General features: G+C 34.6%; 1 protein-coding gene across 3 annotated transcripts in view; it reads right to left on the bottom strand.

Annotated features, from left to right (window-relative positions):
- Nucleotides 1–22,914, bottom strand: part of LOC142344722 (nucleolar protein 10-like) — a 123,852-nt gene that overhangs the window by 42,439 nt on the left and 58,499 nt on the right. For all 3 annotated transcript variants that reach the window (XM_075396600.1, XM_075396599.1, XM_075396598.1), the window contains 2 exons: nt 13,589–13,737; nt 10,409–10,553 (listed from right to left, as the gene is read on the bottom strand). In XM_075396600.1, coding sequence (XP_075252715.1) covers nt 10,409–10,553; nt 13,589–13,737 — 294 coding nt within the window. The remainder of the gene's footprint in view (nt 1–10,408; nt 10,554–13,588; nt 13,738–22,914) is intronic.

The following is a 22,914-nucleotide window of genomic DNA, read 5'->3' as shown; positions in this document are numbered from 1 at the left end:
TGTTTAAATACGTGTTATTCCAATCTTAAAAAAATCCATTACATCTAGAAACTATGCATTAACCTATTATCAAACCCTGGGCTCGAGAAACCTAAAACGATACAAAAATTCAAAAAAAATTGAAAATAGGAAGTTTTATAAAAAAAAATGGCCAAAAATTGTGATATTAAAAAGTTGAAAACAATTCCATGGCCAACAAATTTTTTCAGTAACTTATTCTCAAACACTAACGGAGGTTTTCTGACCCCTCAGGCTGAAACCACCCAAAGAATGACAATAAATGTAAAAAAAAATGCAAAAAATTTGTCAAAAAATGATAAAAGCCGTAATGTTAAAATGTTGAGAACAATTCCATTAGCACTAGAAACTCTGCAGTAACCTAATATCAAACCCTAGAGGAGCTTCCTTGACTCCTAGGGCTGAAAAAACGCAAGAAATGACAAACATTTTCAAAAAAACGTGCAGAATCCAAAACATAGCTCTTAAAATGGTCATAAAAAGTACTTATGTCTTGCAAAAAAACCTTTATCATCTTTAACCAGCCTCAATTTTGGACGGATCCAACAACAAGATTCCAAAAATGACAAACAAAGCACAAAAAATTGCAACACTTTGGGCTCAAAAACTTCTAAAAATGACCTTTCAACCTTAAACTACGCTCTTCCCAGTAACTTCAGGAAAAAACGCCCATCGACAAAGAGAGCCAGCTACGAAGATTTTCCAAGATGAGATTCGACTCTAGAACTTCTAGTTTTCTTTGTTAGTAATTAAATCATAAAACTCAAAATTGAAAAATTTAAATAAAAAGTTTCCGAAGTTCGAATTGCAAAAAATATTTCCAACTTTTTTTGTTTCTTGAGTTCTTCCATGTGACCTATCTGAAAGACTTAAAAAGTTAGTTGGCCAGTAAAGATCGTTAAACTCAGAAAAGGACAAAAACATTCACAAACTTTAAAAACAATTGCAAAATTTTAATATCTCCAGAACCATTTCAATGTCTCAGACTCCAGTATGCCTATTTCAAGCCTTAAATAGTTTCGCTGGCTCCTAAAGATCCATAAACTTGGAACATGATAAAAATTTAAATTTGATCAAAAAATTGCAAAGATTCCAGTCCTTAAAACATTGATTACCATTCCATTAACTCCAGAAACTATGCTGCAGCTCACAAAAAAACCATGGAGGAGGTCACTGGGCCCCTGCTGCCAAAAAAAGGAAAATTGAAAAAGTATTCCGAGAACTTGAAATAGCAAACAATTAAAAAAAAATGCTTAAATTTATGATAGTATAATCTTAAAAACAATTTATTGCATCTAGAAACAATGCAGTAACCTAATATCAAGCGCTGGAGGAGGTTCCTTGGCTCTTGAGGCTGGAGAAAGTTAAAAAAAAATGAAAAACAATTTCAAAATTGAAAAAAAAGCAAACAAATTTCCAAAATATTGTTTAAATACGTGTTATTCCAATCTTAAAAAAAATTCCATTACATCTAGAAACTATGCATTAACCTATTATCAAACCCTAGGCTCGAGAAACCTAAAACAATACAAAAATTTTTTAAAAAAATGAAAATAGGAAGTTTTATAAAAAAAAATTGCCAAAAATTGTGATATTAAAAAGTTGAAAACAATTGCATGGCCGATAACCTTTTTCAGTAACTTATTCTCAAACACTAACAGATGTTTTCTGACCCCTCAGGCTGAAACCACCCAAAGAATGACAATAAATTTAAAAAAAATGCAAAAAATTTGTCAAAAAATGATAAAAGCCGTAATGTAAAAATGTTGAAAACAATTCCATTAGCACTAGAAACTCTGCAGCAACCTCATATCAAACCCTAGAGGAGCTTCCTTGACTTCTAGGGCTGAAAAAACGCAAGAAATGACAAACATTTTCGAAAAAACGTGCAGTACCAAAACAAATAGCTCTTAAAATGGTCATAAAAAGTAACTTATTTCTTGCAAATTACCTTTATCATCTTTAACCAGCCTCAATTTTGGACTAATCTAACAAAACGATTCCAAAAATGATGAACAAAGCACAAAACATTGCAACACTGCGCTCAAAAACTCCTAAAAATGACCTTTTAACCTTAAACTACGGTCTTCCCAGTAGCTTCACCACACTAAGCACTTGAAGGACTACTCAACTCGGCTAAGGGCCTCTAATGAAAAATAATTCCCGCTGGACGCCACTAGTGTATCCCGTTGCTATGGACGAAAAGTCAAATGGATCAGACAAAAAATAAGTCAAACAAAATATATTAAAAAAGACCAACAGGACTAATATAATTACTACAGACATCGTTAGAGATCAATTAAAAACATTGCAGAAAAAGATCGCCACTGTAAAAAAAACAAAAGAACGCCAATAATAGCTCCAGACATCACTCTCTGGCTATTAAAAATCAAATCCTCACGTACTAATTGGACCACTGAAATGTGGGCTCCGTTTTGGTGAACTCTATTTACCTTTTGAACAACCCGATTGTGTGGGTTTTACTATTGCACCTGTCAACCCGATTGTGTGGGTTCTACTGATCCAATTTAGAACCCGATTGTGTGGGTTTTGATTCACATAATAAATCAACATGAGAGTGACGAGGGGCCAATAATCTAGAGATTCAAAAATAATAGCTTGACAATGAGTAAACCAAGCACAGTGTTCTAAATAAATGTTTCAAGATTAGTGAATGATTTAAATGAGATCTAGTGAGCGCAAAAGTAAACAGTAAAAAAACGACTTCGCACACACGAACTCATCGCTGGAAGTTAAAATCACAGAAAATGTCAAAACCAAAACGTCATGAAAACAATTGACCAATTAAAAAAATTATAGGCAAACACTTCCAGAACGAACAAGAGGCAATTGACTGGCCCACTCTTCAAGGACATACAAAAAGAACTAAACAACTACATCCTATGACTCAAAAAATGAAATTGGAAACGAAATTTTATCAGAAAGTGCGAAAACTTTGCCTGAGTTAAAACTAAAAAAGGGCACTCGAAACTGCCATGCGGGGCCGCACACTCTCTCACTCACACACACAAAAAAACACCTACACAGAAACAAACAAACATAGACGGCAGATTGCCGGAAAATAGCCGTGATACTATTCCACCATGAATTGTGGCCTACCATGAATTGAAACAACTGAAGAAATAAGATTGACAGTAAGAATACCAGCTTTTTAATAGACCACTAGACTTTTCGGGTTAGATTCGGACTGTCATTTTTATGAGACACATTTGCTCTAACATAGCAGGCAGATTGCCAGAAAATTGCCGCAATAGCTTCGTAGATCTGCAGTCTCAAAAACAGCAAAAAGACAGACACAAAAATTTCATTGAAGGCTGATATGTTATATTTTGATTTAAAATCTGATTAAGTTTTTGCTGCCTCTATTAGCTGCTTTCAGAAAGGACGAAAAAAAAGGACGAAAAAAACATTCACAAACTTTAAAAACAAATGCAAAATTTTTATATCTCCAGAACCATTTCAATGTCTCAGACTATCCAGTATGCCTATTTCAAGCCTTAAATAGTTTCGCTGGCTCCTAAAGATCCATAAACTTGGAACATGATAAAAATTTAAATTTGATCACAAAATTGCAAAGACTCCAGTCCTTAAAACATTGATTACCATTCCCTTAACTCTAGAAACTATGCTGCAGCTTACAAAAAAAACCATAGAGGAGGTCACTGGGCCCCTGCTGCCAAAAAAGGAAAATTGAAAAAGTATTCAGAAAACTTGAAATAGCAAACAATTTTAAAAAATGCTTAAATTCATGATAGTATAATCTTAAAAACAATTCATTGCATCTAGAAACAATGCAGTAATCTAATATCAAGCGCTGGAGGAGGTTCCTTGGCTCTTGAGGCTGGAGAAACGTTAAAAAAATGAAAAACAATTTCAAAATTGAAAAAAAAGCAAACAAATTTCCAAAATATTGTTTAAATACGTGTTATTCCAATCTTTAAAAAAATTCCATTACATCTAGAAACTATGCATTAACCTATTATCAAACCCTAGGCTCGAGAAACCTAAAACGATACAAAAATTAAAAAAAAATGAAAATAGGAAGTTTTATAAAAAAAAATTGCCAAAAATTGTGATATTAAAAAGTTGAAAACAATTCCATGGCCGATAAATTTTTTCAGTAACTTATTCTCAAACACTAACGGAGGTTTTCTGACCCCTCAGGCTGAAACCACCCGAAGAATGACAATAAATGTAAAAAAATGCAAAAAATGTCAAAAAATGATAAAAGCCGTAATGTTAAAATGTTGAAAACAATTCCATTAGCACTAGAAACTCTGCAGCAACCTAATATCAAACCATAGAGGAAATTTCTTGACTCCTAGGGCTGAAAAAAAGCAAGAAATGACAAACATTTTCAAAAAACGTGCAGTACCAAAACAAATAGCTCTTAAAATGGTCACAAAAAGTACTTATGTCTTGCAAAATACCTTTATCATCTTTAACCAGCCTCAATTTTGGACTGATCCAACAAAAAGATTCCAAAAATGACAAAGGAAGCACAAAAAATTGCAACACTTTGGGCTCAAAAACTTCTAAAAATGGCCTTTCAACCTTAAACTACGCTCTTCCCAGTAACTTCAGGAAAAAATGCCCATCGACAAAGAGAGAGCCAGCTACGAAGATTTTCCAAGATGAGATTCGACTCTAGAACTTCTAGTTTTCTTTGTTAGTAATTAAATCATAAAACTCAAAATTGAAAAACTTAAATAAAAAGTTTCCGAAGTTCGAATTGCAAAAAATATTTCAAACTTTTTTTGTTTCTGGAGTTCTTCCATGTGACCTATCTGAAAGACTTAAAAAGTTAGTTGGTTAGTAAAGATCGTTAAACTCAGAAAAGGACAAAAACATTCACAAACTTTAAAAACAATTGCAAAATTTAAGGCTTGAACAATTGAAATATCTCCAGAACCATTTCAATGTCTCAGACTATCCAGTATGCCTATTTCAAGCCTTAAATAGTTTCGCTGGCTCCTAAAGATCCATAAACTTGGAGCATGATAAAAATTTAAATTTGATCAAAAAATTGCAAAGACTCCAGTCCTTAAAACATTGATTACCATTCCCTTAACTCTATAAACTATGCTGCAGCTTACAAAAAACACCATGGAGGAGGTCACTGGGCCCCTGCTGCCAAAAAAGAAGGAAAATTGAAAAAGTATTCAGAAAACTTGAAATAGCAAACAATTTTAAAAAATGCTTAAATTCATAATAGTATAATCTTAAAACAATTTATTGCATCTAGAAACAATGCAGTATTCTAATATGAAGCCCTGGAGGAGGTTCCTTGGCTCTTGAGGCTGGAGAAACCTAAAAAAAATGAAAAACAATTTCAAAATTGAAAAAAAATTGCAAACAAATTTCCAAAAAATTGTTTAAATACGTGTTATTCCAATCTTAAAAAAATCCATTACATCTAGAAACTATGCATTAAACTATTATCAAACCCTAGGCTCGAGAAACCTAAAACGATACAAAAATTTTAAAAAAATTGAAAAAAATAGGAAGTTTTATAAAAAAAAATTGCCAAAAATTGTGATATTAAAAAGTTGAAAACAATTCCATGGCCAATAAACTTTTTCAGTAACTTATTCTCAAACACTAACGGAGGTTTTCTGACCCCTCAGGCTGAAACCACCCAAAGAATGACAATAAATGTAAAAAAAATGCAAAAAATTTGTCAAAAATGATAAAAGCCGTAATGTTAAAATGTTGAGAACAATTCCATTAGCACTAGAAACTCTGCAGTAACCTAATATCAAACCCTAGAGGAGCTTCCTTGACTCCTAGGGCTGAAAAAACGCAAGAAATGACAAGCATTTTCAAAAAAACGTGCAGAATCCAAAACATATAGCTCTTAAAATGGTCATAAAAAGTACTTATGTCTTGCAAAAAAACCTTTATCATCTTTAACCAGCCTGAATTTTGGACTGATCCAACAACAAGATTCCAAAAATGACAAACAAAGAACAAAAAATTGCAACACTTTGGGCTCAAAAACTTCTAAAAATGACCTTTCAACCTTAAACTACGCTCTTCCCAGTAACTTCAGGAAAAAATGCCCATCGACAAAGAGAGAGCCAGCTACGAAGATTTTCTAAGATGAGATTCGACTCTAGAACTTCTAGTTTTCTTTGTTAGTAATTAAATCATAAAACTCAAAATTGAAAAACTTAAATAAAAAGTTTCCGAAGTTCGAATTGCAAAAAATATTTCAAACTTTTTTTGTTTCTGGAGTTCTTCCGTGTGACCTATCTGAAAGACTTAAAAAGTTAGTTGGCCAGTAAAGATCGTTAAACTCAGAAAAGGACAAAAACATTCACAAACTTTAAAAACAATTGCAAAATTTTAATATCTCCAGAATCATTTCAATGTCTCAGACTCCAGTATGCCTATTTCAAGCCTTAAATAGTTTCGCTGGCTCCTAAAGATCCATAAACTTGGAACATGATAAAAATTTAAATTTGATCAAAAAATTGCAAAGATTCCAGTCCTTAAAACATTGATTACCATTCCATTAACTCTAGAAACTATGCTGCAGCTTACAAAAAAACCATGGAGGAGGTCACTGGGCCCCTGCTGCCAAAAAAAGGAAAATTGAAAAAGTATTCCGAGAACTTGAAATAGCAAACAAATTAAAAAATGCTTAAATTCATGATAGTATAATCTTAAAAACAATTTATTGCATCTAGAAACAATGCAGTAACCTAATATCAAGCGCTGGAGGAGGTTCCTTGGCTCTTGAGGCTGGAGAAACCTAAAAAAAATGAAAAACAATTTCAAAATTGAAAAAAAAGCAAACAAATTTCCAAAATATTGTTTAAATACGTGTTATTCCAATCTTTAAAAAAAATTCCATTACATCTAGAAACTATGCATTAACCTATTATCAAACCCTAGGCTCGAGAAACCTAAAACGATACAAAAATTTAAAAAAAATTGAAAATAGGAAGTTTTATAAAAAAAAATTGCCAAAAATTGTGATATTAAAAAGTTGAAAACAATTCCATGGCCGATAAAGTTTTTCAGTAACTTATTCTCAAACACTAACGGAGGTTTTCTGACCCCTCAGGCTTAAACCACCCGAAGAATGACAATAAATGTAAAAAAAATGCAAAAAATTTGTCAAAAATGATAAAAGCCGTAATGTTAAAATGTTGAGAACAATTCCATTAGCACTAGAAACTCTGCAGCAACCTAATATCAAACCCTAGAGGAGCTTCCTTGACTTCTAGGGCTGCAAAAACGCAAGAAATGACAAACATTTTCAAAAAAACGTGCAGTACCAAAACAAATAGCTCTTAAAATGGTCATAAAAAGTACTTATTTCTTGCAAAATACCTTTATCATCTTCAACCAGCCTCAATTTTGGACTGATCCAACAAAAAGATTCCAAAAATGACGAACAAAGCACAAAACATTGCAACACTGCGCTCAAAAACTCCTAAAAATGACCTTTTAACCTTAAACTACGGTCTTCCCAGTAGCTTCACCACACTAAGCACTTGAAGGACTACTCAACTCGGCTAAGGGCCTCTAATGAAAAATAATTCCCGCTGGACGCCACCAGTGTATCCCGTTGCTACGGACGAAAAGTCAAATGGATCAGACAAAAAATAATTCAAACAAAATATATTAAAAAAGACCAACAGGACTAAAATAATTACTACAGACATCGTTAGAGATCAATTAAAAACATTGCACAAAAAGATCGCCACTGTAAAAAAACAAAAGAACGCCAATAATAGCTCCAGACATCACTCTCTGGCTATTGAAAATCAAATCCTCACGTACTAATTGGACCACTGAAATGTGGGCTCCGTTTTGGTGAACTCTATTTACCTTTTGAACAACCCGATTGTGTGGGTTTTACTATTGCACCTGCCAACCCGATTGTGTGGGTTCTACTGATCCAATTTAGAACCCGATTGTGTGGGTTTTGGTTCACATAATAAATCAACATGAGAGTTACGAGGGGCCAATAATCTAGAGATTCAAAAATAATAGCTTGACAATGAGTAAACCAAGCACAGTGTTCTAAATAAATGTTTCAAGATTAGTGAATGATTTAAATGAGATCTAGTGAGCGCAAAAGTAAACAGTAAAAAAACGACTTCGCACACACAAACTCATCGCTGGAAGTTAAAATCACAGAAAATGTCAAAATCAAAACGTCACGAAAACAATTGATCAATTAAAAAATTATAGGCAAACACTTCCAGAACGAACAAGAGACAATTGACTGGCCCACTCTTCAAGGACATACAAAAAGAACTAAACTACATCCTATGACTCAAAAAATGAAATTGGAAACGAAATTTTATCAGAAAGTGCGAAAACTTTGCCTGAGTTAAAACTAAAAAAGGGCACTCGAAAATGCCATGCGGGGCCGCACACTCTCTCACTCACACACACACAAAAAACACCTACACAGAAACAAACAAACATAGACGGCAGATTGCCGGAAAATAGCCGTGATACTATTCCACCATGAATTGTGGCCTACCATGAATTGAAACAACTGAATAAATAAGATTGACAGATAGAATACCAGCTTTTTAATAGACCACTAGACTTTTCGGGTTAGATTCGGACTGTCATTTTTATGAGACACATTTGCTCTAACATAGCAGGCAGATTGCCAGAAAATAGCCGCAATAGCTTCGTAGATCTGCAGTCTAAAAAAACAGTTAAAAAGACAGACACAAAATTTTCATTGAAGGCTGATATGTTAAATTTTGATTTAAAATCTGATTAAGTTTTTGCTGCCTCTATTAGCTGCTTTCTAATAACCTTCCTTTAGAGTGACACACCCATTTGACCTTATCTCTTTGAAATAAAGTGAATAAAAGTCAATTTCAAAGTGAGGAAGTCATTTTTGTGAGTGAGGTAAGTCAAGTTTGATCAAAAATTTAATCACGCAAATGAACAAAAAAAAACTCGCTCCACAAAAAGCGAAAAATGACGTCACGCACGCACTTCAGTTGAAATTGCATGAACGAATGAACAAAAGGCAGATTTGAAGTGGTTGTGACGTCATATGGTCGTAACAAAAATCGCGACGACGAAATTAAAAAAAAACCAAGAGAAGGCCAATAATAGCCCCAGCTATCGCTGTGCGGCTATTAACAAGGAAAAAACCCTAATGGAGCTTTTTCAAAATTAACATTCGATATTAAAACTCAAGACTCTAGTACTCAGGAATTAGGGCATATGAGTTTGGCACTACTTAGATGCACACTATTGACCTTTAATTAGTAAATGTTCATAAAAACTAAAGTTCCATAAGTGAGTTCAGAAGTCATTTTTTTGAATGAGGTAAGTCACGTAATTGACCTAAACCAGAAATGACGTCACAAATACAAATTTTAACTGCAAAGCAGTAGAAGTCACTGAAGTCATTGAAAAAGTCAATTCCAAGAAGTCAGGGTAAGAGGAAACAAAAATCTGTTAGACGATTAAAAAAAATAGGAGCGCAATAATAGCCCCCTGGAATTGCTGACGCGGCTTTTAAATAAACAAACAAACAAACAAACACGCACATATACCCAGAAGAATGCATGAAATAATTGCACTCATCTCTGCTTTCGATTGTTGTAGGGCAGATTGGGCTATGCACTTACTTTCAGGTGCGGCAAACTTATCACACTATTTAACTGACACTACACCGATTAAGAATAAACAACCGAAGCGCACGTCAGAAGCGCACGGTGGGCTGGGTTGCAAGTGGAATAGTAATTACTCAATAGGTGCTCGTCAGTTTTGACTTGATAATACTTACACGACATGTCTAGCAAAACATAGCTGTTAGATTACGAGAAAATAGTTGCGAGAGTTTTGTACGCCTGCAAGGAGACTGAAGAAGAGAAATTTCAGTTTGTCCTACCAATTTTTGGATTTCAATTTGATTTAGAAGAAAATGAATCACTTATGAGGTGTTCTTATTTGCCGCCCTCAAAAAACATTCGACCAGAATGACATATACTCAGTTGACTTTATCTCTTTCAATTTAAGTACCCAAAAGTCCTTTTGAGAATGATCAACGTCATTGTAGAGAGTGAAATAAGTCTAATATTTGAGCATTCGATATTCGATTAAGCTCGGTTGTGAATAAATACTCAAAAATTCTCGAGCTAGAGAAATTTTTCAGAAATCTAATATTTTATTCGAGTAATAAAACCAAGGTAACCAAAATATAGGATTGCTCAGTTATCCCCTCGTAGGTTTAGTTAACAAGCCAATCTTCCAAAGATCCTTTTACCCCATGCACGTGTCTGTACTTTAATACACCAAAGACATTTACAATTTCAAAAAACCCGCCATCTGAACCAGCCAAAAATGCCAGCTGAACTATTTTGATCACAGTTACCTATGAGATGTTCCAATCCAACTGCTTGCAGCTGCTGTTTGGTGACGAACTTGTAATCATCATAGACAACATTGACCCTATCTTCTTCCATCTCCTCAGTCAGGTTCTCCAAGAACGAACACCACTTTGGCGCCGGTCCCAATGACTACAGAAAAGCATAAACATAACCAACTAACGTCAAAAGAATAGCTCTCAACTGACTGGCACGTGGTTGGCTTGTCCAGACAAAATATTCGCCTTACTTCTTAGAATTGAAAGCATATTTTAAACTTTCTATAAAGCGACAAAACACCTAGCAATCACTTCTGAAAAGTGATAACGAAAGTGAACATGAATTCCGATCGTGTTGATAACCGTAAACAAGGATGCTCGTTAATGTGCGTTCGCACATGATGTTCCGACCCGAGCTCATCTACATTTTTTGACTTAATTGTCAACCTAATGATGAGATAATGAAAAATAGATGTTTGAGTTTAAAAAAATTGTTACAAAACCGAACTACTAATTGAATTACATAATTCCATGTCTCATTACAGCGCTCACAAGATATGCAAATGAAAAGCCTACTAGAAAAAAAACAAACACCAAAATAAGCAAAAACAAATTTTTCAGCGAAGTGCTAAAAGAAGAGAAAAAGAAACACAAATATTGACCACTCACAAAATTTTTTGAAAACGCATATTGTCCAACAAACAAAACATGAGTTACGACATGATATCAATGAAAATTTTTTTTTAATTACAAGAAATTGGATGAAACCTCTCAATGATGAGAATAAATTACAAGCTGACGAAAAGAACAAAAACTGAAAAGTATAAAAAAATCTTTGAGAGCGAACAATATCGTAAACGTTAATATTATTCCCTATAAACTGAGTGCATGGAGCACTTTCATTCTTTCAATCCTCAATTAGAAGCCTAAGAGACCAGTCAGCATTTTACGACTACATGAAGAATTAAAAAGGCAAAACAGCAAATTCAAAAAAACTTGAGCGAGAAAAGTGTCGAAGCCAAAAAAATTGGTAAAAATTTCTCTAATCTCATATAAACTTTCAGCAGCAAAAGGGTTTTTCTTTTTTTAATAATATCACTTCAAAAAACCAACAAGTATTAGCAAATATAAAAAAAAACACAAAATTTTCGAGAAAACTCGTTATATCAACGCCGTAAATTCAATATCTTTCAACGGAAGGAAAAAATACGCCAAGTTATGTCTCAATAAAAAGGCAGGGATGTTTGCCAATCATAAATCATCAAAAAACATCAAAAAAATTTTATGGTTATGAAAACAACCACAAACGCATTCAAAAACAAAAAACTCAGAAGGAATGTGCAAGAAAGTGTCGAAGCCATTTAAACCATAAACGTATCTCTGAAAACTTTATATATGATCCATTGGACGTCTTTCATAAGCCGATGGTAATCATCAATTTTAGGGTAATAAGATAAGATTTCGAAAGGAACCAAAATTACAGAAAAAAATCCGATTTTTTTTTTGAAATTATGAAAACTCGTGGCATCGAAGTCATAAAACCATAAGTTAGTAGATAAAACCGCATACCAGATTAATTTTAGTTTCAGTAAAAAGGAAGGGGTCCTGTCATTACTGAGACCGACTCACTATTCATGAAAAATAGTTTAAAATTGGTTAATTTTGAAGAGGAAATTTGAAAAATTATTTTTTTAAGTCCTGACAGCCCTTAGCTGTCCACTGAAAGCGCTATATAGGTTTACCTATTGCATATTAGAAAGCCGATTGCACTTTTAGTTTGCAAGTCTATGCCATGGGACTCCCAAGATTTAGTAAAATCTCAAAGAAAATCAAAATTTCATTAAAAATTTCGAAAACTCAGAGTCGAAGACAAAAAAAACATGAGCGATGCCTTGAAAGCAAACTTTTTGTTCATTGGGTAGCATTTGAATGTAAACGAGGTTTGTCATTAACGGATCCTCGATATGAATATGACTAGTCTGTATGTGACTAAAAAACATACCCGGCAGATAGCCGGAAAATAGCCGCCGTTGATTCCCATAACTCTATTGGGATTGAAAGAAAAGAAAATATCTTTTTGTATAAAAACATTTTAAGTGCGATTTATTTTGATGTCATTTCGTAATTGAACATACTCCTGTCTCTCGGTTAGAGGCTATAGGGTCTAGTATCAATACCAATAAGCATTATAGATAGTAACTAAAACTTATGAGAACAAAGTTCAAGTACCGGGCATCTAAAAATGGGCTTTATGGGTTTATCCCGTTTCTATTTCTGACTTTGATTTTTTTATGATGACTTTCTTCATTTTAAATTGATTTGCTGAGCAGCTGCTGTTTAAAAGGACTTTGAGCAGAATGACAGAAGTGAAACTAGCCTAGAGAAGTCAAAAAGATTTCACGCAAAATGTCGAAAAATCGGCAAAATGGGTAAAGCGAAAAAAGTTCGACGAAGTAAAAAGAAATAGGAGCGCTATAATAGCCGGCTGAGAAGATGAGGGCGGCTATTAACAATAATAAATAGGAAAAGTTTTCTAAAAAACAGCTCTCAAATTGAATTCGAGTTTTTTATGGTAAACTTCCTCACGAGATCAAAACTAGCCCTTTTTTCGGTCTATTGGTAACACAAAAATGTTTCAGTTTGTAGCATGAGATGTAATTTTGAAATGATGATGTAATGAAATGAAATTTGAACAAAAATTACGCTAAATTGAACAAAATCATGCTAAAAGTGAACAAAATATCACAGATTCACACGAAAATTTAAACCTCGATAACTCCTTGAAAAATGCGGAATTCAAAAAAAATCTTTTTAATTTCGAATTATACGCTGGACGAGCTTTTTAATGATACCACTCACATTTCTCTACGATGAATATATCGATCGGCCGAAATTGTCTGAACAAAAAAACCCATTTGAGTATATAGTTCCTCCCCCCACAAGTGGGGTCGGAACAATAAATCATCTTAACTCCTCCAATCTCATATCGCCCTATTTTCAAAAATTTTCAACTGATACTCGCTCGCAGAAAACTGACGCTTTAAATGCAAAAATAAAAAGTTAGTTAAAAACTAGCTCTCTTTAAATTTGGGCAATTGCTGGGCGTTTTTCTGATTATGGCAGTTTAGTAATTAGTTTTATCTTCAAAAATGCGACCTATAATGTAATGTATTGATAATAAATACTCACAGGAACAAAGTAGGCGTGAATCTTCTGTGTTTCGGCAGCCAGGAACATCAAACCCGAGGAAGGGTACAACTTCATGTGGTTGGTCTCACAATCACTCGGCTCAATGGCGGTTATCAGCTCCCCGTCCAATTGCTGCCATGCTTTCACACCTTAAAGTTGGTTTAAATTTTTTTCATATAGACTTTTTCATATCCCGATTGAGGAACTCATCAATTACTAATTAATTACAGTCACAGTTCAAAGCTTTTTTGGTTAATTTTCAACATGCGAGGAAAATGAAATTCTAATAAAAGACAAAAGTTACTTTAAAGGCAGGACAATAGCCGCAAAAAAGACAGTTGGGAGCCCCCTACTTCAAAAAAATCCACAACGACCGAAGACAAAATGCAATTCAAAAAAATTGTTTGATTAAATCTCTATATTGAAATCAAGCAATACAGCCTTTTAATTATTTACCTTGGGCCACGTCATCAACTGCATTTCAAAAAAGAGCTGACACTCTCATTTCAGATTTCTTAACAGTGCAGAAGTATTTTTTAAGCAGAAGTGCTTAAGAGCATTTTATCGAGTCAAAGTATTGTAGGCCCAAAGATTTTAACCCGCGAATGTCCCAGAAAGCACATCAAAAACCATTAACGAAAAACATCGAGCACAGAAATAGAATTGTAGAGGGGTAGAAGTGAACCGAAAAAAATTGCCCTGACTTCTTGGCGAGTGCTCAAATTAGCTTTCCCAAAAATCGAAGATGACCAGAAAATTACGAAAATAGCCGGAAAAACTCCGGAAACAACGCAAAGGAGAAAATTGACCATCCTAACTGACCTAATGAACATCCTACATAATTATACTGAACAATTTGGAAAAATAAAGAAAAGTAACCCACAAAAACCGTTAACATCTTATAAAATTTACTTGAAGTTGCGCCACCAAAAAAACCTAGGAACAAGGTACCTTGAAATACAGGTAGCATTCAAATAACACTTTACAATAGCAACACCTAAAACATAGCTGACAGATTGTCAGAAAATAGCCGCAATAGCTTCGTATATCTGCTATCTAAAAAGAAGACGGTAAAAGACAGACCGAAAAAACTACTCTTTTCATTAAAGGATCAGAGGTTAAATTTTGATAAAGAATCTGTATTGCTGCCTCTATTTATTAAGAAAAGTTATTGCTGCCTCTATTAGCCGCTCTCAAATAACCTTCAATTAGAGTGACACAAATTCACATGATATCATCTCTTTGAATTAAAGTAAAGAAAAGTCAATTTCAAAGTGAGGAGGTCATTTTTGAGAGGTAAGTCACGTGTGACCAAAAACTTAATCAGGCGAATGAACAAAAAACTCGCTCCAGTACGAGTGAAAAATGACGTTACGCACGCAATTCAGTTAAAATTGAATGAACGAATGAACAAAAAGCAGATTTGAAGTGGTTGTGACGTCATATGGTCGTACCAAAAATCTTGAAGAAATAAAAAACAAGAGAAGGCCGATAATAGCCCCCAGCTATCGCTGTGCAGCTATTAAAAATAGCTCTCAATTATGATTTGACCAACAAAAGTTACAGCGAGAAGCATAAAACCAGAATAGCAGCCGAAAAACTTAAAAAACACAACCGACTAACGTCGGGCGAATTTCTCTCAAACGACCGGCGGGCAGTTAGCCACGGTTTAGTGACCTCTGGGCGCTACCTTTTTATCCCGTTTCTGAAGACGGAAGTCAAATGGGTCAGACGAAAAATCGCATAAAAAGACCAACAGGACTAATATAATTGCTACGAACTTCGTTTGAGAGTAATTGATTATGCAAGATTCAAAAATTCAAGCGTAAAAAGTCACTCGAAAAGTCAAATGGTTAGACGAAAAATTGATCCCGGAAAAATAGTAAAAAGAGACGAATAATAACAATATCAATGCTACAAACAATGTTTGGGTGCAACTACATCAACCGAATTAAAGAACTCTTTCAGTTGTCATTCTAAGTCATCGAAAACTTCATTCTGATTTTACATCTACACTTAACACCCACAAAATCCGGTTTTCACAATTTCTCCTTGTTTACTCTAGACCTTTGTTTACTATATACTTGCTTGCCTATATGATTGCAACAAACGTTGTTTGAGAGTAATTCAACAATGTGTACCCTTCAGCTATTACCGTTCCGCATTTGAAACCTCATTATTTGGTTGCTACTGAAAACAATTTCATGTTTAATCTTTTTTTCTCGGCTCTGATGGCTGATGCTCCAGTCTACCATTACTTTCGAGTTCATTTTTTGTCTGATCTTTACATCTAAATCCACTCCCCACTATATTTTCTATTCTCTTGGATTTCTTTCAGATCCCGAGTAAAAATTGCCATTGCATAAGACTCGTTTGCAACGCCTAAGGACTGACGTTTCAGGCAATTTATTCAGAATTTTAGAAAAATCAGTGAGAAAAACTAAATTCTATTCACTTCGTTGAAAAAAAAGATAATCGACTCACTTGATTTGCCCTAAATCATCGATTGGCTAGTTTTATTTTAATTAGCTTAAGGTAGGGGTGGGGGTTCAAAAAGTGGGAGGAGGGATCCACGAACACCAAAAACTGTCTTTTACACAATGGATTCGTGTTTACTTATCCATTGTGGTGAACGGTAGACATAGAAAGACTAGTAAATCTGGTAAACCCGAACAGATAAAATTAAATAATCTTTGAAAACTCACTTTTTAAAGCCATAAAAACAAGAACAAAGTTAACGTCCGCTCTAGACAAAATGCACAATTTTTGCAGAAAAGCAATGAGATAGAATAACAGGACAAAAACAAAGAGAGCAAAAATCGAGTTTAGCTGAAGTAAGTCTTGGAAAATAAGTGAGTTCAAGCAATTGAAACAACTACAAAACTTGAAATCATTAACAACATGCAATAGTTAATCATTAGCAAGCATACTCCAGCTTTCATAAAAAAGGTGGGAGGGGGATCTTTGGCTGCACAGGGCCCTTTTGGCCTGAACGATGTGCAGGGGTGGGGATTGGGGGTGATGGGGGGGGGGGGGGGGGGTTACGCCACATAACAGCAGCTGAAGTGCGGCATCAACAAAAACAGAGAGAGAGAGAGAGAGAGAGAGAGATAAAACGGGAACGAGAGAGAGAAGGAAATGAACCCTAACCGATAGAGAGAGAAAAAGAGACAGGAATATTTTTCATGATAGGATTCGACTCTGCAACTTCTAAGTTTCCTGCCTTGTTAGTAAATAAAACAAGAAAAACAGAAAGGCAAAATTTAAAGTTTTGAACTTCCATGTAAAAAATTCAAAAATGTTCGTCTCGGAAGTTCTGTCAAGTAACCCATCGCCGGGACTTGAAAAGTTTCGTTGGCCAGTAATAGTCGTTTAACTGAGAAAAGAACAGAACATTGAAATTTCGGAAAAAATTGCAAATTTTAACAACATAGCTGGCAGATTGCCAGAAAATAGCCACAATAGATTCGTAGATCGCCAGTCTAAAAAACAGTAAAAAAAGACAGACCAAAAAAAAACGTCTTTCCATTGAAGGCCGATATGTTATATTTTGATTAAAAATCTGTATAAGTTTTTGCTGCCTCTATTACCTGCTCTCAAATAAGCTTCATTTAGAGTGACACACACCCATTTGACCTTATCTCTTTGAACTAAAGTAAATAAAAGTCAAATTCAAAGTGAGGAAGTCATTTTTGAGAGTGAGGTAAGTCAAGTGTGACCAAAAATTTAATCACGCGCATGAACAAAAAACTCGCTCCACTAAGAGCGAAAAAAAGACGTCACACATGCAATTCAGTTGAAATTGCATGAACGAAAGAATAAAAAGTGGCTGTGACGTCATATGGTCGTAACAAAAATCTTGACGACGAAATGAAAAAAACATAGCAGTACAAGTCCTGACGTACAATTCAAAGAATTTTCATTGACTAAACAGAAAAACTAGACTTAGAATGGACTATGAGAGAATTGAGAAAACCATTTTAAAAAAATCAGATCAAAAAATAAGAAAAAAAACAAAAAAACAAAGTCAAAATGCCGCATGGAACAAAAAAACCACTAGCGAGAAATGAAAATTTAATTCAAAAAAAAACTAGGCCTAGAATGAGCTGTGAAAGGATTGGGAAAACTATTTAGAAAAAAATCCGATCCAAAAAAATCGAAAAATCAGAGTGAAATTGCCGCATGTGAACAAAAAATCACTACCGAGAAACCGAAATATTGTTCAAACACCATATTCGCACTCTACTTTAAAATTGGAGCAAAAAAAATTCACGCCGCAAAACCACTCGATTTTTCGCTCCATTTCCTGTTTCGGCGTGACCAAAATCACTACTCCAGTTTGACTTCAAAAATCATGAAAATGTGTGAACAGATCTTTAAAAAGCGCCCCAATACAATTCAAATCCTTTGAATTGTAAAAACCAAGAGAAGGCCAATAATAGCCCCAGCTATCGCTGTGCGGCTATTAAAAATCTTGCAAAAAATTAAAGATAAACAATTAAAAAAATTGATCACCATCCCATTAACTCTAGAAACCATGTATTACTCTAGAAACCAACTTATTATGAAACCTTTGAGGAGGTCCCAGGTTCTATGCTGCCGGAAAAAATTCGAAAACATGAAGAAATTGTAAAGTATTAAAAAATTGCTGAAAACTTTGAAATTGAAATCTTGAAGAACATTCCATTACATCTATAAACTATGCAATAAAATACTATCAAAACCTAGAGGAAGTTCAGTGGCTCTCTAGGATAAAGAAACCTAAAAAATAACAAAAAAATTCCAAAAAACTTGAAAAAAAGCAAGTTTTAATAAGTTACTGGAAAATTTCTTTTGATAAAACTTGCTTTTTTCAAGTTCTTTTTTGAATTAAAAAATAAAAAATAATCAAAAAAAATTGAAAAAAGCAAGTTTTTTTGAATTTTTTTCGTTAATTTTTCGTTACTTATTATCAAACCCTATCGGAGGTATTCTGACCCTTGAGGCTCAAAAAAACCTGAATGACAGTAAAAGTCAAAAAATTGAAAAACGTAGCTCGCAGATTGCCGGAATAGCTTCGAAAGAATAGACTTGCGTGCCGTATGATAGAGATAGAAACAGATACAGATATAAGTTGAAAAAGTTATCGACGCCGCTCAAAAAGCTATGTAAAAAATTAAACGATAAATTAATAAAGCTTGTTAAAATTCATTGCGCAGAAGCCTTTTCATTAGGGACCCTTATTACACATATGAGTTCCTTTGACCTTAAACTAAATCAAATAAACTTAAATTCAAGTGCAAAAGTCATTTTATTGAGTGAGGTAAGTCACTTATGATCAAAATCTAATCACCCAAGAAACTTTTGCTAGAGAGAAAGTGAGAAATGACGTCACGCGGGCAAAAGCAGTGAGGGGAAGAGTCATTCAGAAATTTTGACTTTTAAGCTTTGAGATGTGACGAAATGTAAAACGAAAAAAGAGCGTCAGACGACGAAACAAAAAAAAACCCAGAGCACCGCAATATAGCTGCACTCAGCTTACAGCTTCGCAGCTTTAAAAAAGCTTAAATTCTCTGAAATCCTGCAAGACATTCGATTACATCTAGAAATTATACATTAATCTATTTTCAAACCCTAGAGGAGGTTCCTTGGCTTCTGACCTAAAAACGACAAATATTTTCAAAAAAAACTTGAAAAAATGCAATTTTTATCAAAAAAAATTGTGAAAATTTATGACATTAAAAAATGAAAAACTATTCCATGGCCAATAAAAATTTGTCAGTATCTGGCCGCTGGGTCTAGAAAGACCGGAATAAGGATAAATGTCAAAAAATTTGAAAACATAGCCGGCAGATTGCCGGAATAGCTGCGAAGTAGACTTGCGCGCCGTAAAATACAGATGGAAAAAGATACAGAAGTGAGTTGATAATAGTTATCGCCGCCGCCTATAAAACTTACAAGTTTATTTCAAAGGAGGTTGTTTTTGGGTGCAAAAAAAGTTTCCCTGTCGCGTCTCGAACCGGCGATCTCCGGATTAACAGCCAGTCGCCTTAACCACTCGGCTGTCGGACCATACAATCTGTTTTCTTACAATCAAATTTGTTTTAGGAACAAATTCTGTTTCTGAATAACCGCAACTTAGGTCACGCAGAAAGCGTGAAATCAAGCGCGAAAAAGCCATTTAAGCAGTGACGAGACAGAATGTTCTAGAACAAATGTAAAACGAAAATGAAGCGTCAGACGACGAAACAAAAAAAAACCAAGAGCACCGCAATATAGCTACGCTCAGCTTACAGCTTCGCAGCTATAAAAAGTTGCATGTTTTGTCAAAAAATGCTAAAACTCGTGATGTCAAAATGTTGAAACGATTGCATTAACACTAGAAACTATGCAGTAACTTAATATTAAAACCTAAAGGAGGGGGGTTGCAACGGGGGCTGATGGGGGGGGGGGGCAACAGTTGGGTGGGGGTGGGGGGGGGGGGTCAACAGCGGCGTTAGGGACAATTGGGGGGTCAACAGTGGGGGTGTTTTCAACCTCTAAGAACCGCCCTTCACACCATTAGTATAAGTTTCCAAAACAGTTTGAGAGATTTATTTAGGTTTTTCGTATAAACACAATAAAGCAAGGATGATCAACGAGGACTTCCTCTTTTCAGATCACCCTGTCATAATGGTACCACAAGACAATAATATACTTTGCAGAACACAAGACAGTGATACACATGAGAACAAAAGAAAAAATTATGGAAGATCGATTATTTGGAGAGGTTGCCATAAACATTTTGAGCTGAAAGGCTCTAAGAGCACCTAATGCCCGCTGGGCGCCACCTGTTTATCCCGTTTTTGAGGACGAAGAAGTCAAATGGGTCAGACGAAACATCGATCAAGCAAAAAATTGCATTAAAAAGACCGAGAGGACTAATATAATTGATACAAACTTTGTTTGAGAGCAATTAAAAATCAGCAAGCATTTGCTCAAATTTTTTAAACAAAAACAAATCAAAACAAAAATCAATCAAATTGAAAGTCCACCAAAACTGCTTGCTTCAATTAACATGTACTCTCAACCAGACCACTCCCAGGCTGCCATCAAAAGTGGACGAAGAAAACCAAAACTGCTGAAAAAGCTAAAACAGGCAAAATGGTTATAAAATGAAAATTGAATCTTGAATTATAATACTTTCATCAGAAGGTCAAAAAGTGTTCAGAACACACCAATACCAGTTAAGGTAACTGCAAGAAACGCCTTTAACTGAAAAAGATGGGAGTTAAAACTAAAACTGCTTTGAAAAAGCAGCACATGATCAAAAAATATTGCTCGCTGAGCAAAATTTTTCTTTATATCCATCTACTTTTCTCGCTCTCAAAATAAAGACACGAACACAAATTTACTCTCTCTTCTCTAAGCTCTTCAATTCCTTCGGCCGCTCGACCTGAACACCGTGCGGCATTGACTTGTACATCCTGTTTAAACACACCCCAAAAAATTATCTATAAAAAAACAAGACGCTCTACCGCTATTCTTTTTCGAGTCGTAAAAAGGTAGATAGTACGAATATTAACCAAAAAATAAACTAATAAAACAGACTCCTGGAACAAGCCCTGAAGAGCTTGAGAGCCCTGACATGACAAGCAGCTGAATTCTGAACATTAACAAAAAACATCAATAGCCTAAATTGTAGAATATCTGTTGTAAACAACCTCTGCCTATCAAAAACGCAAAACAAATGGAACCAAACAGTTGGCTGATAAAAAAACCTTGCCTGACATACCAGAGGTAGAAAAAAGTGAGTCTAAAAACAAAATTAACAAAATGTATTTCGTGTTAATTTCCTCAAAAGCAAATTGTAAATCTATGCATTCAATCATCAAGCTCAAAATTGGCGGAAAATAGCCATCGTTGAACCCCTCGAAACTGAAACAGGAAAAAAAACATAGCTGGTAGATTGCCAGAAAACAGCCGCAATAGCTTCGTAGATCTGCAGTCTCAAAAAAACAGTAAAAAAGACACCAAAAAAATTCGTCTTTTCATTGAAGGCTGTATGTTATATATTGATTAAAATATCTGTATAAGTTTTGCTGCCTCTATTAGCTGCTCTAAAGTAACCTTCATTTAGAGTGACACACACCCATTTGACCTTATCTCTTTGAATTCAAGTAAATAAAAGTCAATTTTGAAGTGAAGTCATTTTATTAGAGTGAGGTAAGTCAAGTGTCACCAAAAAATTCATCGAGCGAATGAAAAAACTCGCTCCAATTAAAGCGGAAAATGGCGTCACACATGCACTTAAGTTGAAATTGCATGAACGAAAGAGCAAAAAGGAGATTTGAAGTGGCTGTGACGTCATATGGTCGTACCAAAAATCTTGAAGAAATAAAAAACAAGAGAAGATAGCCAAAAGAACTCCGGAAGCGACTCGAAGCACCAAAACTTCACAAAAAAAAACCGTAATTGCAGCTGAAGCCACCACTGCCTTCTGTATTAAATCATTACCTCCCCAGGTCTGATCCACAAATTGCTGAAATTTAACTACTGTCACCAAGAGAAACAAAATGCAGTAAAATTTTAAATTATTGAAAACGTTTAGCAACGTTTAAAAAGTCCGAAAAAATTAGGATGGTCAAAAAACTGATAGGTTGAAAAAGCTGACAGGTCTAAAAATTGCCCTCAAATAATTCATGATTTTAATCTCAAAAAGATCGCGAAAGCAAACGGCAGATAAAAAATCTTAGAAAATAAGTTAAATTTTTCAAATAAGACTGCTCGAATTTAGGATTCAGGAAACCACAGCAATTAGGAAAAAAACAACACATACTCCTTCCCTGATGTGTATATTCTAGACAACATGTTTTCATACTAATTCAAAAACTAAATTAATCATAGAAAAGACATAAGCAACAGAACAATAAACAAAATCTTTTTAAAACAATACCAAGACCGCAAGAAATTTGCAATAGTAGTAGTAGTACTTCAATTGACCAAATTATGGATTTAAATACAACACATCAGAAAGATCTATGCATATGGCACAGACAAAGAAAATTAATCTCTAGCTATTACAACTAGGAAAAAAATTTAATTACAAAAATTAAGAACGGCAAAACGCACAATAACTTTAAATGGACCAACTACAGGTCACGTCAGGATTAAACTTTGAGTCACGTTGTGTGGAGAAAAAAGTTTTCAGTAAAGCTTTGTAGTTGGCTGGTGGCCTCAGGATGTTGAGGTTACCAATGTCGCTGAAATCATTCACATAGATTTGTACCCGCTTAAAAAATGATTTAGCTGTCAGCTGCTTTCTTGAGGGGTTCAAAACAATATGATTGTGAGAGTTAGTTCCAAGC

This window comes from Convolutriloba macropyga, chromosome 8 (genome assembly GCF_964194025.1).
Source record: "Convolutriloba macropyga chromosome 8, txConMacr16.3, whole genome shotgun sequence".
In the NCBI taxonomy this organism is placed as follows: domain Eukaryota; kingdom Metazoa; phylum Xenacoelomorpha; order Acoela; family Convolutidae; genus Convolutriloba; species Convolutriloba macropyga.
The sequence above is the reverse complement of the archived record's forward strand: the minus strand, read 5'-3'. Positions and strand labels throughout refer to the sequence as shown.